Source organism: Erinaceus europaeus, chromosome 10 (assembly GCF_950295315.1).
Source record: "Erinaceus europaeus chromosome 10, mEriEur2.1, whole genome shotgun sequence".
Taxonomy (NCBI): Eukaryota; Metazoa; Chordata; class Mammalia; order Eulipotyphla; family Erinaceidae; genus Erinaceus; species Erinaceus europaeus.
Genome location: NC_080171.1, coordinates 81921059 through 81940308, shown reverse-complemented (window position 1 = coordinate 81940308; position 19250 = coordinate 81921059). Strand labels below are relative to the sequence as shown.

General features: G+C 42.7%; 1 protein-coding gene across 5 annotated transcripts in view; it reads right to left on the bottom strand.

Annotated features, from left to right (window-relative positions):
• Positions 1–19250, bottom strand: part of RGS3 (regulator of G protein signaling 3) — a 181654-nt gene that overhangs the window by 100711 nt on the left and 61693 nt on the right. For 3 of the 5 annotated variants that reach the window (XM_007526747.3, XM_060199989.1, XM_060199990.1), the window contains 3 exons: positions 7543–7603; positions 6388–6478; positions 5384–5439 (listed from right to left, as the gene is read on the bottom strand). In XM_007526747.3, the coding sequence (XP_007526809.1) occupies positions 5384–5439; positions 6388–6478; positions 7543–7603 (208 nt within the window). Of the gene's footprint in view, positions 1–626; positions 785–5383; positions 5440–6387; positions 6479–7542; positions 7604–19250 lie in introns of those variants that run through there. The other 2 variants (XM_060199993.1, XM_007526746.3) reach the window with 2 other exon arrangements.

The following is a 19250-nucleotide window of genomic DNA, read 5'->3' as shown; positions in this document are numbered from 1 at the left end:
AAATGTCCATTTCAGTTTCAGAAGAGTATGGAGGGTTCACAGATCCTGACTTCCACTCTACACCACATACCAAGACTAGAAGCTAAGAGGTCAAACCACCCCAGTGATACTGGACACCAAAGACAGAAACTTCTGGAGCCTCCTCAAGCTGTAGGTCAACCATGGAGGAAAATCGGTGTGTACCCTATAACAATACACGCACACCCAGCACATGCATTCACACACACACACACACACACACACACACACACACACACACACACACACACACTGCAAAGCAGGCACTGCCTTCCCATCAGAAGCAGTTAGCAAAAAATATGCAGCCAAGATGCTCAGCGACCCAGCCATTTCCAACCTCAGGCTCAGTGCTGTTCTCTTTTTAAATCCACGCTCTCCCAAATAAAAGTAATACAACGTGGTTAGGACAACAGAGCTGCCTCATCTGCCCCTATAGAGGGCCAGTAGGCAGGTAAAGGCCAGACCTTGGTCCCAGTTCCTACCTCCATCCTTCCCCAAGATCAAAATGAACCTACAACGAGCTGTAGGAGGCAAAGAGGAGCCAGGTGAACCCCTGTCAGATCCCTTAATCACATCCCACAAGCCTTTCAAAAGGACCAAGCACCCACCTGCCGGTAGCGGCGCTCCGAGCACACCTTACAGAGACCATTGAAGCGGTTCATGGCTGTAGCTCCTGCCTCAGCCACTGCCCCATGAAAAAACAGCTTTCCCCCCAGCAGTGGGGACTGCACTGCACCCTGTCAGCCTGGCATGACCGCCCTGGGAAGCCCGCCCCGCAGAAGAATAGCAGGAAATCACCTCTCACCTCCCCAAGCCCTGTCTGTGCTGTGTGCCTCTGCACGATAAGCCAGAAGGCTTCCTGAAACCTCAGAATGACAAGGAAGGGGGAGAGTTTTATATTAAAATTCCTGTCAACTAGTTAGTATTCCCTGGGCCCAGCGGGGAGAGGGCGCCTTTGTTCTGGCTGCATTCTCTGCCAGGGGCCACTTTGTGATTCTACTGTTCTCACAAACACCCCATGGCTAGAGGGGAACCTTGGCTCAAAACAGGGCCTACCCTATAATAAGACTGCCTAGAGCTGCAAATCTCCAGTCCTGGATCTCACCCAGCCCAAAGAACCCAAGGATGTCTTGCGGGGGGGGGGGGGGGGGGTTGTACCTGCAGAAACTCCATCCTAAGTGGGGAATAAAGATCATTTGAATGCAACTTGCCACTCAGAAGTTAATTAAAAGTCAGCTTCTTCAGCTATGTGAAGATCTGATGATATGTAGAACTCAACAGCAAATCAGTAAGGGGTTCTCAAACATCAGATGATCTCGTCTCCTCATTTTACCCACAAATAAGCTGGGACTTGAGAGGTAAAGGTCACTCCACAGGCTAGTGGTAAAGCTGGGACTTCTTCTTCTAGCGTTTGCCCTTCTTTCGTAGCCAGTCAACAGCATCAGGTTGAGCCTGATGTAAAGTTTCGAGACCTCCTTTGAATCTGTAGAGGTGGCAGTCGTTGACTATGTGGGTCATAGTCTGTCTGGAGCCGCAGGGGCAGTTCGGGTCGTCTCTGGCTCCCCAGCGATGGAACATAGCAGCGCACCGGCCATGGCCTGTTCGATAGCGATTGAGGAGGGCCCAATCATAACGTGCTAGGTCAAAGCCGGGTTGACGCTTGCAGGGGTCTGTGATGAGGTGTTTGTTCTTTACCTCAGCTTACTGCCAGCTCTGTTTCCAAGAGACTGGAACAGAGAAGTTCAGTGTAGGCGTAGGGGACCAGATTGGGTGACGAGACGTCAAGCGTTGGACAGGGTGGGCGAAGATATCCGCGTATATTGGCAGGTCCGGTCGAGTGTAGACGTGGGAAATGAACTTAGATGATACCGCATCCCGATGAATATCTGGCGGGGCGATGTTGCTAAGAACTGGCAGCCATGGGGTGGAACGGATGGTTCCAGAAACTATCCTCATGGAGGAATATAATTTGGAATCGACCAAGTGGACATGGGGGCTACGGAACCATACTGGGGCACAGTATTCTGCAGTGGACTAGCATAATGCCAGAGATGATGATCGTAGTGTGGAAGCGCTCGCGCCCCATGAGGAGCTGGCCAGTCTTGCAATGATGTTATTCCTCGCGCCCACCTTTGCTGCAGTTTTTATGAGATGTTTGTGAAATGACAGAGTGCGATCGAGAGTAACGCCAAGATAGACTGGCTGGGCTTCATGCCGGATTCTCGTATCGCCAAGCTGCACATTAAGCTCACGTAAGGCCGAGGCATGGTGTAGATGGAAAACAGATGATACCGTTTTAGCAGTGCTAGGAATTAGCTGGGACTGTCAGCAGTGCTAGGAACTAGCTGGGACTGTCAGACAGTGACAAACTTACACCCCAGGTGCTGGGAACTGCACAGAATTACATAGAAGGAGATATGCAGTCAAACCACCTAAAAGCTAACCAACCCAAACCTGACCACTTGAGAATCACACGAAGTTCTACAAAGTTCTACTGTCAGAGACCACTGGTCCACCTTCACCAGTACCAGGCAAACCAATGCAAAGAAAAGGCAACGGCACAAATGTAATCTAGCCAATTACAAGAGTCAAGGAGATGGAACTAAGTAAGAACATAAAATTTCAAAGTTGCAGGGCAGACGAGATAGCATAAAAGACTTTTCTGCTTGATGCTCCAAAGTCCCAGGTTCAATCTCTCACACCACTATAAACCAGAGTTAAGCCTCTCTCCTTCCCTTCCCCCCCCTTTGTATGCATGTCTGTGTGTATCTTTCTCTCTGTATCTCTTTCATTAAAATAAAACAAACATATTTAAAAAGACCAATATAAGAAAAAATTTCAATTTTCTTTCAATTGTATTGTCTTTTTTCTCTGATCATTACAGAAACACCACTCCCTTGGGGGAACAGGTGGGGGTTAGGAAGATACTATTTCCTAAATAGATTTACCATTAATTCTTTTTCCATCAAATTTTCTTAACACACTAATGGGTCCTGTTCTCATGTTTGGTTAAAAGAAGGCCCAAAGTAAGATGTTAACTACCTGGGAACAGGAGCAGAATCCTGATTCTGTTCTGTGCTCAGGGGCAGTGACTCTAGCCACTGTCACCAGCAGTACCTTATGAGCTGAGCCATGCTGCACCCATCTTAGTAGCCCCAGGGTAACCTACCCACCAGAGTGTCCCTTGGTGCAATCCAGCTTTGGCTGCACAAAGGACAAATAATTAATGTTGCGGGACTTCTATCCCCCCACCTGTACAATGGGACAGTTAAACAGGTGACTTCTGAAGGGTCACCTCCTGTCCCAAGCCTCTGACAATCAAGCCCACTTTGCGGAGACATCTCTCAGTGTGCAAGCCCAGGAAAATCAAATGTATCTGGAAACAATAACCCTAAGGGTTCAGGGCTTGTGTGCAGAACCAGCATGAAGCAGGATTCTCCAGCCTCCTCAAAATCTTCAGTGTCGATACCCATGTCATTCCCAAGCCAGGCTTCCTGGTGCTTGCCAAGTACAGACAGAGAGAGGTCTTTGCAACTCCCCCATTGTACCTAGAAGAACATTGGAGGAAGCTGCAGAGTTATGGGGTCATTCTCCCCTCCCTCTGTCTCTATCTCTCTCTCTTTCTAGCTGAAAAAAAGTCAGTCTAAGTAGTAAAACTGCAATAATAACAAAATAAATAAACTCCTCACTGGGGTAGGGGGGGCGGGTGTCACAGAAGTTGGGTGATAAGTGTGATATGGAATTATAAACCCCGCAATCTTATACTTTTTGTAAACCATTATTAAATCACTAATTCAAAAAATTCCTAATGAAGAAAACAACCACCAGAAATTTGAACCAATACCATGCTATCCAATACAGTAGCAACTAGACACATGCACAAGGTAATTACACTTAACTGAAAAGCCACACCCTTGGCTACACTATGCATATTTCTTTTTTAAAATATTTTATTCATTTATCTAGTTATCTATTTGAACCAGAGAATCATTTTGGCATATAAGATACCAATGATTGAACTCAGGATCTTAGTTTGAGGGCCTAATGCTCTAACCACTGCGCACCTCCTGAATCACACTACCCACATTTCAAATGCTCAGTAGCCACAAGTGCGCTGGCTAATGACTACCATATTGGGTAGCACAGTTCTAGGCAATAGGTCCCTGAGTACAAACACTTTAATTTGTTCTCAGCTATACTCCAATACCCAGCATGGGGCCTGGTCTACTGAAATGTGCAATCAATAATGAATGAGTAGGAGAGTTAATGTGTTTAGTAAATGAAAGGGGACATGTTTTGTAGAGTATAATATACTACTATGTAAGACAGTATCACAGAGAATATCCACGTCCTATCTTCCTAATATGGTTGCATGTAGGAGAGAAGATAACACAGGGCACTCAGGAGGCAGCCAGACCTTACTTCAGAGCCTGCCTCCACCACTTACTAGTGATTTGGTCATGGAGAGTTACTTAACACCTCTGAACCTGCATGCCCCACTCCTCTCTAAGATGGGGGAGTAACCACCACCCAGAGGTAGCAGTGAGGACTAAATTAAATAGCTGTGGAACCCAGCATAGAGGGCCACCCAATCACTTAAGAGTTTATTCCTCCCTCTCTCTGTCATAGGAGAAAGTCAGGGGTTACTTTGCCATGTCCTGTAAGGACAGGAAGAGAATAATGAAGAATCCTCCAAAATTCCTATGCAAAGATTCCTCTCTAGCCTCAAAGTCCTAGTGGAGTGAGAAGTCATCAGTCTCAAATTCTGATTCATGGTTTCTCCCTGACATCAAATGGATCTAGCCTGAAAGGGAAATTTGGCTACAGTGCTAGGGAAAGCAAGTGACAGAAAAAGACAGCAGAAAAAGGGAGCTTCTTTTCAAGTACCAAAGCCTGGATCTCTACCAACACTGTGGCCCCCAAGTATCAGATCCCAAGAAAATCACACACATACATACAGTTTATTTTTTGTTTGTTTTGTTCTGTTTTGTTTTTTTATTGGATACAGACAGAGAGAAATTGAGAGGAGAGGATGAGATAGGGAGGGAAAGAGACAGAGAGACACCTGCAGCCCTCCTTCACCGCTGTGTAGCTTTCCTCCTGAAGGTGGGACCAGGGGCTTGAACCTGGATCCTTGCACACTGCAAAGTGTATGCTTAACCAGGTGCACCACTGCCTGCCCAGCAAACACACACTCTTTAAAACACACAACTTTCTGAGTTTCCAAATATCAAGTGAACCGGTACCTCAGGCACCAAGTTGTGTCCTGGTTATGGGTCTCCTGAGCCCAAGGAGTGTCTGGGAGCAGGTTAGGATAAAAGAGAACTTGGACCTCATCAGTCCTGCCCAGGGTCGTCCCACCTACCTTGAGTGTCTCCCCATTCACATTGTCTCCACCTCCTGGAATTCTCAGCAGTGGGTCTGGAAGAAGACAGAACACAATAAAGAGGTTTCTGCCGGCATATAAGAGATGATTCCAGAGATCACCCAGAGAATGACATCAGCGTGGCTGGTCCATGTACCTGTCTAGGTCACTACTGCCCCAGGATGGGGGTTACCCAAAGTTCAGGCCAGGCAGTGGTTCAGAAGCCAGGGCTGCATGTGGAAAAGAGGCCTTGGGGGGTGGGGGGGGGTAAGTGGTAGCACACCAGGAAAAGTGCACATGGCACAAAGCGCAAGGACCCACACAAGGCTCTCCGTTTAAGCCCCAGGACCCCTATCTTAAGGGAGATCGCTTCACAAGCACTGAACCAGATATGCAGGTATCTATCTTTCTCTCTGCCTCTATCTTTCCCTCCCCTCTCAATTTTTCTCTGTCCTACCCCCCCCCCAAAAAAAATGGTAACAATGGCCGGCCACAGTAACAGTAGATTCATAGTCCAGGTTCTGAGGCCCAGAAATAACACAGGAAGCAAAAAAATTTAAAAAAGAAAGAAAGAAAAAAGAAAAGAAAGAAGCCTTGTGCATCATGGCAGTGTCCATGTTGTATACACAGATCTGGGTACCTCAAAATCACAAGGCAGATTAGTGGAGTTCCTATAACCACAGAACCTGGGAAGGTCCTAATGTCTAGTTTTCCAGAAGGTAGGAATGATGGGAACTGAGTCTGATGCTTATAACTCTCTCCGAGGAAAGTACAGCTAGATATATAAAGGTGTCCTGGGCAAAAGACTATCAGTAGCCTGCTTTAGCTTTTAGGTGGGGAGTCAGGTGCTTGTGAGAAGGCCCTGGACCTCTATCCAGATGACAAACTGCTGTGGCAAGTGTCACAAAAAAAAAAAAAAAGACTGAAGCTATTTCAAAGAAAGGGAGGAACAGAGATGTTGGGGCAGCCTCTCTAGCAGAAGCTGCAGGTGGGTTTGTACACACCTCTCAAGGGTCGCAGTCGCCGCCGGGCCACCTTTAAGTGCTTGGTTTGGCCCAGGTCCTTCCCCAGAAGGTAGTACCAGCCACTGATTTCCTGTCAAGAAAGAAGGCATAGCACTTCAGACAGGTGGGTGAAAGGCACCCACTGGGTACCCACATGGCCCCCTCAGCAAGTCACAGCTGGAGAAGCCCCCTGCTGAGCAGCATCTCTGGAGACAGACACTACAGCCTCCTTGCTCCAAAGGGAGATGTCATGCCTGCAATTCCAAGAAGCCTTCTTGAATGCTTCCTACAAAGCTGATCCTCCTCTTTGCCAAAGTCTCACAGTTTCTTATCCCTGAAGAACAAACATCTATTTGCAGACCCACCTTCCACACTGAGCTGTACATGGGCTTTTTGGTGTGGTATACAATGAGAGCCCAAGAAACTATTGACAGAATAGAAGAAAGAAGCAGTCCCTCTGGATAAATGTTGCTCCCAAAACTGCAAACTGGAGACCCATGATTTGGCACCCATGGTTAGGATAAAGATCCTCCTCAATCACCCACCTCTGAATTCACTTTCAGAAAACACAGCTGGGTGTCAGGGCCACCTGGCAGCTCTTTATGAGAGGCCACCAGAACAGCCCCAGGAGTGTATCAAAGGAGCCTGTGCTTCCATACTCGAAAGCCTTCAGTTTGGGGCTACCCATGCAGAGTAGAGATGGCAAAAGGCCTGGATGCCCAGAGGGAGGGGTTTACAGTTCCCAACAACTCCTGAAGGAAAGCTCCACAGAAAATGAACTACTCACTCAATCCTCAGGTACCTGCTTAACCCAGAAACACTGGCCCTGGTAGACAAAATCAAAATGGCCCCAACGACCACAAGAGGCACCCCAGCTTCCCACTCTATGCAGGTCCAAGAGCACTCTAAGGGACCTACCTGCCAGTAACCCTAATACAGAGGCCAGAACCAGAGCCTCCAGAAAGGACTTGGAGACGCCTCACACCACTCTCAAACAAGAATGAACAAAAAAAAAAGGGGGGGGACCCAAATCCTTGGTCACATGGGTGGACAATCACAGTGTTACAATTCAATGAGGCATCACCTCACACATAGAAGCCCCATCTATACCAGCCTTCCTCTAGGGAGGATGACCCTATTATCCCTCAGACCCACCTTATCTGGAGTTAGGAGGGACTTCACCCCAAAGCTCATGCAGCCAATGAATCCGCTCTGTCTGGGAGGACAGAAAACTGAGTTAGCACCTTTTCAGTGGCTTCTACGCAAAGGCCATACAGTCAAGTGTAACCTGGGTTTGCCTGATGCACGGTGGTTTATGGGCATTTTTTTAAGTCATCACCTCTATACAACTAAGAATACATTTGAAATAAAGCACCATCTAGATGTTGTTTTACTATTAATGTTAATATATGTGATATAAATCATAGTAGGGTTATAATTCCATGCCACTCCCACCACCCATTCCCCCTGCTCCTTCCAATAGTAACCAACATAGCTCTCCCAATTTCATAGATATGGTTTGACTATACATATATTTATTTTTTTCTTTTTTCAAGTTCATGTGATTCAATTCTTTATAAATCACATATGAGTGAAATCATCTAGTAGGTGTTCTTCACTTCCTTCCTCACTTCCCTAAGCATAATTACTGACAGATTCATCCAGTTAGTCCCAACAGACACATTATACTCATTTTTAACTGCTGAGTATAATCGAGTATATGTTTTCCCCCCTAATGGTAGCTCACTATTCCTCATAGGGTTTCCATGATATTTTAAACTTTTAATCAGGAAAATGAAAAGGCATGCACCAGAGAAGCACATGGGCCATTTGGGCAAAGATGACCAACTAGTAAATGAACCCCCTTTAACTGCATCTTCTCATATGGTCTCTCCAGTGCTGTGAGTTAGACTAGAGAGGAGTTATTCTTTCCATTTCAAAGAGAGAAAAGCTGAAGTTCAGGGCTGGGCTGGTTCTCTTCTCAACATCTGAGGACCAGTTAGTAATAGAGCCCTGTGAAGAACCAAGTAATCTGGAGTTCTGACACAACATTGCCTCCACCAACCAAGAAGCTCTGGGCTACCTCCCACAGTTTGTTTGCTTGCTTGATTGATTGATTGATTGATTGATTGATTTTCTATATTTGGGGGTCAGTGAATGATTACAATACAGTTGTTGACATATAAGTACAATTAATCGTCTCCCTATGATAGGTATCAGTAAATTACTCTCAACACCCAACTTGGGTCATTTTCCACCATGATACACCAGGACCCAAAGCCCCCTCCCCTCCAATATGCCCCTCCCTTCCTTTCCTTCCCCAAAATCCCATGCTTTGGTGAAATACAACAAACTCAAACTAAGTTTTATTTTGTGTTTTCCGTGTGTGTGTGTGTGTGTGTGTGTGTGTGTGTGTTTGTTTCTTATGTTCCACCTGAAAGTGAAATTATCCAGTATTCATGCTTCTCATTTTGGTTGGAGCTTGAAGGAATCATATTAAGTGAGATATTTCCCTGGCTTCTCATTCTGAATGGATTTACAGAGCCAGTCCCCATAGGCAATTTCAGCCCCAACATTGGTAGATGATGTCAAATGAAGGAGAAATCTATGGAAACTCAAGCCCAAGAATCTCTGTCTCATGTCATGGGCAATTCTTGGGCAGACTACTCCAGGTCAAAGTTCAAACTAACATGATGCACAAAAGTTGCCAAGACCAACCTGATCAGGCTGCTCACTGGCAAGTAGACAAAAAACAGAGTGATGTATAGCAGAGACATCATGCTGTGACCACAGGTTAAATTCAGTCTTATCCTCCTTGGTTAAGAGTTATTCAAAGTTCCCGAAAACTGCACACCACTGAGTCCCTGTTGTTGTGTGCCACGGAGTCCCTATAACCAACAACAATCGGGGCCTGATTGATATTTGACAGCCTTTCACAATAATGGCATTCTAATTAAATGCCAAAAAAAGTCTAGCTGTTGTGAGATAAAAAGAAGTTTATAGGTTTGTAATTAAAGAAGAAAGATGTCCCCAAAAGTATTAACAAAGACTGTTAATAAAAAAGACACCCACAAAAATATTAACAATGGCTATATCTGGCAGGTAGGATTAGAGAGCTTTTGTTTTCTTCTTTAGGCTTTCAATGTTTTTACATTTTCACAGGGAACAAGCACTACTTTTGTAATCAGGGGCAAAAATCAGGATATATGCATTTTTAAAGACATTAATCTTTTTTTTATTTGTTTGTTATCAGATAGAGACTGAGAGAAATTGAGAGAGGGAGAGGTAGAGAGGAAGAGATACAGAGATACACCTACAGACCTGCTTCACCACCTGTGAAGCAACTACCCTGCAGGTGGGGAGTCAGGGACTTGAACCAGGATCCTTATGCTGGTCCTGGTGCTTTGCGCCACCTGTGCTTAACCCGCTGCACTACTGCCCGACTCCCCTACCATTAAACTTTTTTAACTCTATTTATTTATTATGAGAAGGTGAGAGAACCAGAACATCACTCTGATACATGTGGTGCCAGGGATAGAACTTAAGATCTCATACTTGAGAGTCTAATGCCTTATCTACTGGGCCACCTCCTGAGCCACTATAAATCCATTATACTTATCTATTTATTTGTTTGTTTGTTTTTACCAAAAGCACTGCTCATTTCTGGCTTGTGGTGATGCTGGAAATTGAACCTGGAATCTCAGAGGCTCAGGCATGAAAGTCTTTTTGCCAACTCTTAGGTTAACTTTTATGGTAACTTCCCAGCCTTAAATGCATTTTTTAGGTACATTTATTCTGCCATACCTTATTCTATCATAATCCTAGAGTTGGTTTTTTGTTTTGTTTTATTCTTTTAGCATATTCCTATTCATATCCCCTCAGAGATAGATTTAATTTAACTATTAGCCAAGGAACAACACAGTTACTTAGACTGGAGCCTAGCCTGGATGGTTGACTTCAATATCTGAGGGACTCACATAAATGAAAGGTCCAGCAAGTTCTGTGAAAGGCACAGAATCAAAGGCAAAGACAGAATGATTGAATGGGTAGTGAAGGCCCTGGAGGTGCTCTACTCAGGAACCTGGCCCTAGGAGGGTTCCTCTAGCCAGGGATGCAACACAGGACCCCTTTAAGTCCCATTGTTATGCGTATTCCAAGGATCTATGTCCAGTAGATCCAAAGTGGGGGGTACCTGTGTGAAATCCTAGAAAAAGCTACCCTGGGACTCCTTCAGGGCACCCAGGCATGCCTGTCCCTGTCAAGGACCAGCAGTCTAAGAGGTCTCTGTAAATATATACTGTTTAGATTATCTGGGGAAAGGCATCAACTTACCACCTGATAGTCTTAAATAAAGCAAAATTGGCTTCTTAGAAAAAGCCAAGCCCAGTGAGGGGTGCAGATACAGCATGCAGGAAGGGGAGCAATCCTTACACTAGTGTTCCTGCCCTGCAATCCCCACAACATAGCTGGCCATCTCTCAAGGGCTGCTCTTCTTCCACTACTCCCTCAGCTCTCTCATTGGACCCCCATTTCCTTTAGCATGGGCTCCACCTGCTCCCCCCTTCCATTGTCCCTGTTCAAAGAGGACAATGCCATCACACTTCCACATCTACTTCCTCAGCCTATCACCAAAAACAAACACTCCTCCCTTCTGGGAAGCAGCCAAATCAGCACTACCGGGGGAGGGGACAGTTCCAGTAGCTATGAATGGCGAACCTGTGATGCCACTCCAGAAAAGCATTATCACGGCTTTGCCAAAAGCTGACAAGATGACTCACTTAGATAATACACCTGTTTTGTCATATGCACCACTCAGTGGTGCCCGACCCCCAACACACTGGGAGATGTTTCATTGCTGTGGCATCTTTCTCTCCCTCTGCCTCTCTATCTGACAAGTCATGTCAGAGCAGTGAAACCCTAGTGATGACAAAAATTAAAAAAACTTTGCCAAAGTCCTTGTCACCAGTTTAATTTTGTTGGGCAACACATTCATCCCACACTGTCTCGCTATATACTTTTCATCCCCATTAGCATGGCTATAAAGGCTGCCTCTCCTTGCTCTTCAGTAAGTGGAATTTTCATTCCCTGATGCTTAGAGAATGCTAAATAGTTAATAGCCTCCTGTGAGTTTTGCTTCCTGCTAAGGCTCCTCCAATGATTTCATGATAATTCAAGCAGAGCAAATTGTCACAATTAATGTTCACAAGCAGGAACCCTCTCTAAGTGTTCTTCAATTAGCTACTTTTTAGTCTGCTTTTGAAAAACCTTTCTGGGGATAAAAGACTACTCTTAACATGAAACCCAAGTATATGGCAATATACCAGTCAGTTTATAAACTTGGGAACTGGCACCACAGAGACTGCCTGAAATATCTCAAGGTACAGAATTTCAGGGACTAAGCCTTGGTTACTTCTGAATGCTGAACATTGAGGTCAGGGCTGGTGCACTCAGTGAAGGCTTGACAAATGGATGAATCCATCATGCCCACAGCTGACAGACACTGGGCAAGGAGCTGAAGCATTAAGGAAAGAGAAGCATGCAGGAATTTAAATAGCAGTTCAAGACAGCAATACAACGGACTGTCACTAGATAGGGTGAGACTGGCAGATGAACACTGCTGTTAGAAAATGCTGAAGATCAAGGAAGATGGAGTTACCTTGGGGCTGAGGTGCACAAAGAAATTCTAACAAGTTAAACCAGAGAAGATACAAGGAAAAGCACTTCAAGCAGAAAGAACCTTATATCAGAGGGAAGCCCTCATGGAAGATAATACTTGGCTCAGATGGCTCTTAAGCACAGGGCCAGAGACCCACTCATAAAATGAAAATGGATTACTCTGAGGGAATGTACTTTATCCCCCACCCTCCACCACCACTCTTCCAGGAGCCTTTAGCTCTTTCCCTTACAGGGCTCCATCATTTAATCTCAATTTATCTTTAATCTGTTATCTTAGATTGAGCACATATATTTCTGTTCTTTCGTTTTCCATAGGTTCAGTTCCCATCTCTGGTCACACTACCTTACTTAACACTGAGGCACTTTATAGAGTGAAGGAGAGAATACACTTAGAATGCCCAGAACATCCCGTGGCAAACATTAATTAAGCAGAGGATCTATAAATGTAGGTACTGTTGGCATAGGAAATCTTGTTCTTCAAACATTTGCAAATGTGTATCTATAAGTGTGCTTTGACTTAGTTCAGAATAAGTACAATCCTCTTCAAGATTATTATATATGGCCACATGACTGATATTAGAAAGCTGGTTGGAGGGATCAACTAGGAATACCAAAGGAGACCACCCGGGACCGAAACAAGACAGGACTAGAATGACCACAGGAACCCAGTAAATCACTGGTGAGTTCAAACACGTGTGGCTGGTGACAGAGAGGAGAGAGGAGCCTAAGGAGAGATTAAGTGACTGCTAACAGTTCAGCAGTTTATCAGTTGAGACACTACCTCCAGTCTGCTCCACCAACAAGGGGACAGCTTAAGGGAGGAGGGACTCCCCAGAGACTCACCAAGTGCAACTCTGAGTCTCCATTGCTACTACCCTCAGAATCTGGAGCAGCGACAGGGAGGGACACCAGGGGACAGAGTTCTAACCAGGAAACTCAGGAGAAGACCTATACCTCCATGGCATAGCTGAGGGGCTGTTAAAGTCTCTTTGCATAACCACTGGATTATCTCTGCCACACCCTGCTTTATCTCTTGGTCAGGAGTCAGTGATTAAGCTGAAGCCTATTGATAGTTTAAAAGCCCTCAGGCTCCCATAGCCTACAGGGAAGAAAATAAAAGGCTTTTACACCACTGAGCTCCACCTCAGATTTAAATACTATTGAAACAACTGTTAACTTCCATCACCGTGAACCCTTTAATTAACTTATTAGACACAAGTCAATCCAGGCAATAGTGATCAATAATTTGAAAAGTACTGATAAAGGGAACTCATAACATAATATATAAAATGGTTAAAACAACAAGAAGAAATATTGGAGAATCGAACCAGTACAAGAGCCCAGCTAAAAGACCTCCAGAGGGTGAAGCACAAAATAACAAGTTCAACATCCAAACATTAGCTAAGGAAATAATCACAGGAGTGAGTAAAGAATTTGAAAAAATTGTAATCAGAAATACAGGAACAACAAATGAGAATATGGAAGAAAATACTAATTATCTCATGGTCATTAGAGAGCTGAAAGCTGAAATCACTGAGCAAAGAATGCAACTAGCTGAACAAGCTAAAACAGTATCAGAGCAGGGCAACAAAACAGATAACTCCAGAAAACAGTACAGGGCAGAGAGAATAGAATCTATGAGGCTAAAGACAGAATTAGCAAGATTGAGGATGAATTAGAGAAAACTAAAAAAGAAGTAAGAGATCTCAAAAAGAGATTAAGAGATGCTGAAAATAACAACAGAGTCCTATGGGATGACTTCAAAAGAAAAAATATACGCATTATTGGCATACCGGAGGAAGAAAGAGAAGGAGAGGAAGAAAGTATTTTCCAGGCCATAATAGCTGAAAATTTCTCTAGTTTAGACAACATCAAAGACATAAAGATTCAAGAAGCCCAAAGGGTCCCAAACAGAATTAACCCAGACCTAAAGACACCAAGTCATATAATACTTAGAATGGAAAGGAATAAGGATAAAGAAAGGATCCTGAAGGCTGCAAGAGAAAAACAGAGTCACCTACAAAGGAAAACCCATAAGATTAGCAGCAGATTTCTCCACACAAACACTACAGGCCAGAAGAGAAAGGCAAGATATCTATCGAGTGCTCAATGAGAAAGGCTTTCAGCTAAGAATACTATATCCTGCTAGACTGACATTCAGACTAGATGGAGGAATCAAAACCTTCTCAGACAAGCAACAGATGAAGGAATCAACTATCACCAAGCCTGCCCTGAAAGAAGTTCTGAAAGGTCTCGTATAAACAATCAGACCACCACAAATAGGACATATATCAAAACACTCTAAAACTCTACAAGAATGGCGTTAAAATATCTTCAATCTTTGATATCAATAAATGTCAATGGCCTGAATTCACCTATTAAAAGACACAGAGTAGGAAGATGGATCAGAAAACACAACCCAACAATATGCTGTCTACAGGAAACCCATCTAACCCAACAAGACAAACACAGACTTAAAGTGAAAGGATGGAAAACTATAATACAAGCCAATGGCCCACAAAAAAGAGCAGGAACAGCTATTCTCATATCTGACATGATAGACTTTAAAATAGATAAGATTAAAAAAGACAGGAATGGACACTACTTAATGCTCAGAGGATCAGTCAATCAAGAGGACTTAACAATTATTAACATCTATGCACCCAATCAGAAGCCATCTAAATATATCAAACTTCTACTGAAAGGGCTACAGCAATATATTAACAGTAACACAATCATAGTAGGGAACTTCAACACCCCACTCTCTCAACTTGACAGATCATCCAGGCAGAAAATCAATAAAGACATAAGGGAGATAAATGAAGAGATAGATAAACTAGAACTATTGGACATTTTCAGAGTCATCATCCCAAGAAACAGGAATACACATTTTACTCAAATCCACATGGGTCATTCTCAAGGATAGACCATATGTTAGGCCACAAAGACAGCATCAGCCAATTCAAGAGCATTGCAATCATCCAAAGCATCTTCTCAGATCACAGTGGAATTAAACTAACACTTAACAATCAATAAAAGATTAGTAACAGTCCCAAAATGTGGAAGCTCTACAGTACACTTCTTAACAACTTCTGGGTCAATGAGGAAATCAAGGAAGAAATCAAAATGTTTCGAGAGTTCAATGAAAATGAAGACACAAGTTATCAAAATATTTGGGACACAGCTAAAGCAGTCCTAAGAGGGAAGTTCATAGTTATACAAGCACACATTAGGAAACAAGAAAAAGCACAAATAAACAGACTGATTGCACATCTTAAAGACCTAGAAGAAGAAGAACAAAGGAACCCTAAAGCAACCAGAAGGACAGAAATCACTAAAGTTAGGGCAGAAATCCGTAACATTGAGAATAAGATAACCATAAAAAAGATCAACGAAAGTAAATGTTGGTTCTTTGAAAGAGTGAACAAAATCGACAAACCTTTAGCCAGACTCACAAAACAAAAAAGGGAGAACACCCAAATAAAAAGGATACTAAATGAAAGAGGAGATATCACAACAGAAACTGCAGAAATTCAATATATCATGCGAGGCTTCTATGAACAACTATATGCCACCAAGCTAGAGAACCTGGAAGAAATGGATGATTTCCTAGATACCTACCAACTTCCAAAACTAAGTAAAGAGGAAGTGGATAACATGAACAGGCACATCACAGCTAATGATATTGAAACAGTTATCAAAAATCTCCCCAAAAATAAAAGTACTGGACCAGATGGTTTTACAAATGAATTCTACAAAACCTTCAAAGAAGAACTAATACCTCTACTTTTAAAAATCTTCCAGAAGACTGAAGACAATGGAATACTCCCTGCCCGCTTCTATAAAGCCAACATCACCCTGATACCAAAAGCAGACAGGGACACAACCAAAAAAGTAAACTACAGACCAATATCTCTGATGAACATAGATGCAAAAATATTAAACAAAATTCTAGCCAACGGGATACAGCAGTATATTAAAAAGATTGTTCATCATGACCAAGTGGGGTTTATCCCAGGCATGCAAGGTTGGTTTAATATACGTAAATCAATCAATGTGATCCACCACATCAACAAAAGCAAGACCAAAAACCACACGGTCATATCAATAGATGCAGAGAAAGCCTTTGACAAAATACAACATCCCTTTATGATCAAAACACTACAAAAAATGGGAATAGATGGAAAATTCCTGAAGATAGTGAAGCCTATATATAGCAAACCTACAGCCAACATCATACTCAATGGTGAAAAACTGGAAGCATTTCCACTCAGATCAGGTACTACACAGGGATGCCCACTATCACCATTACTATTCAACATAGTGTTGGAAGTTCTTGCCATAGCAATCAGGCAGGAGCAGGAATTAAAGGCATACAGATTGGAAGAGAAGAAGTCAAACTCTCCTTATTTGCAGATGACAGGATAGTATACATAGAAAAACCTAAAGAATCCAGCAAGAAGCTTTTGGAAATCTTCAGGCAATACAGTAAGGTGTCAGGCTACAAAATTAACATTCAAAAGTCAGTGGCATTCCTCTATGCAAACACTAAGTTAGAAGAAATTGAAATCCAGAAATCAATTCCTTTTACTATAGCAACAAAAACAATAAAATATCTAGGAGTAAATCTAACCAAAGAAGTGAAAGACTTGTATACTGAAAATTATGAGTCACTACTCAAAGAAATTGAAAAAGACACAAAGAAGTGGAAAGATATTCCATGTTCATGGGTGGGAGGAATTAACATCATCAAAATGAATATATAACCCAAAGCCATCTACAAATTTAATTCTATCCCCATCAAGATCCCAAGCACATTTTTTCCGAGAATAGAACAAACACTACAAATGTTTATCTGGAACGAGAAAAGACCTAGAATTGCCAAAACAATCTTGAGAAAAAAGAACAGAACCGGAGGCATCACACTCCCAGATCTCAAACTATATTATAGGGCCATTGTCATCAAAACTGCTTGGTACTGGAATATGAATAGACACACTGGTCAGTGGAATAGAATTGAGAGCCGAGAAGTGAGCCCCCACACCTATGGACATCTAAACTTTGACAAAGGGGCCCAGACTATTACATGGGGAAAGCAGAGTCTCTTCAACAAATGGTGTTGGAAACAATGGGTTGAAACATGCAGAAGAATGAAACTGAACCACTCTATTTCACCAAAGACAAAAGTAAATTCCAAGTGGATCAAGGACTTGGATGTTAGACCACAAACTAGCAGATACTTAGAGGAAAATATTGGCAGAACTCTTTTCCACATACATTTTAAAGACATCTTCAATGAAACGAATCCAATTACAAAGAAGACTAAGGCAAGTATAAACCTATGGGACTACATCAAATTAAAAAGCTTCTTCACAGCAAAAGAAACCACTACCCGAACCAAAAGACCCCTCACAGAATGGGAGATCTTTACATGCCATACATCAGATAAGAGTTTAATTACCAACATATATAAAGAGCTTGCCAGACTCAACAACAAGACAACAAATAAGGCCATCCAAAAATGGGGGGAGGACATGGACAGAATATTCACCACAGAAGAGATCCAAAAGGCTGAGAAACACATGAAAAAATGCTCCAAGTCTCTAATTGTCAGAGAAATGCAAATAAAGACAACAATGAGATACCACTTCACTCCTGTGAGAATGTCATACATCAGAAAAGGTAGCAGCAGCAAATGCTGGAGAGGGTGTGGGGTCAAAGGAATCCTCCTACCCTGCTGGTGGGATGCAAATTGGTCCAACCTCTGTGAAGAACAGTCTGGAGAATGCTCAGAAGGCTAGAAATGGACCTACCCTATGACCCTGCAATTCCTCTCCTGGGGATATATCCTAAGGAACCCAACACATCCATCCAAAAAGATCTGTGTACACATATGTTTTTGGCAGCACAATTTTAATAGCCAAAACCTGGAAACAACCCAGGTGTCCAACAACAGATGAGTGGCTGAGCAAGTTGTGGTATATATACACAATGGAATACTACTCAGCTGTAAAAAAAATGGTGACTTGACCGTTTTCAGCCGATCTTGGATGGACCTTGAAAAAATCATGTTGAGTGAAATAAGTCAGAAACAGAAGGATGAATATGGGATGATCTCACTCTCAGGCCGAAGTTGAAAAACAAGATCAGAAAAGAAAACACAAGTAGAACCTGAAATGGAATTGGCGTATTGCACCCAAGTAAAAGACTCTGGGGTAGGTGGGTGGGGAGAATACAGGTTCATGAAGGATGATAAATGACATAGTGGGGGTTGTATTGTTAAATGGGAAACTGAGGAATGTTATGCATGTACAAACTATTGTATTTACTGTTGAATGTAAAACATTAATTCTCCAATAAAGAAATAAATTTAAAAAATAAAAAAAAGAAAGAAAGCTGGTTGGAAAGGTTGATTAGAAGATTGATATGATTTATGAAGCTTCCCCCATGCAGATGGGAACCAGGGGCTTAAACCCAGGTCCTTCCACATTGTAATATGTAAATTCTACCAGATGCACCATTGCCCGTTGTAATTTTTTTTATTTATTTTGAATTTGAAATTGAGAGGGAGGGAAAAATAAAAAAGGAGAAAAGAGGGGGAACTATAATTAACTTACTAAAAATCATGACAATAACTATTATATTTTTCAAGGCCAACATTTAGATATATGTGAGACGATGTCTGAGCTTTGTTTTAATGTTTGTTTGTTTGTTTGTGATATAGACAAAGAGTATGAGAGAGCCAAAACATCATTCTGGCACATTCATTGCCAGGGATTGAACTCCAGACCTCATGCTTCAACATCCAATGCCCTACGCACTCTACCACCTCCCATACCACTGAGATTTGATTTAAAATAATCCACTAGAGGAAAGAACAGAGGTAAGCACAAAGATAAAAAATGTTGGTCATCTTGGTGAAGCTAGAGTCTAAAGATAAAGGATTTATATGCTTTCTACCTTTGCATAAGTTTTGAAGTACTATAACTTCTTTAAAAAAAAATACCTACAGCATCTGGAAGTTTAAAAAAAGAAAGAAATCTTTAGAGATCATTGCATTTTACAAATGAGGAAACCAAGGCCTAGAGCACATACCCACGGTCTCACAGCCAAGTCAAAATCTATAGCCCTAAGTCCTGGTCCTACTCAGCTCCCACTATGATTCCTGTGATCATCTGAAGTCATCG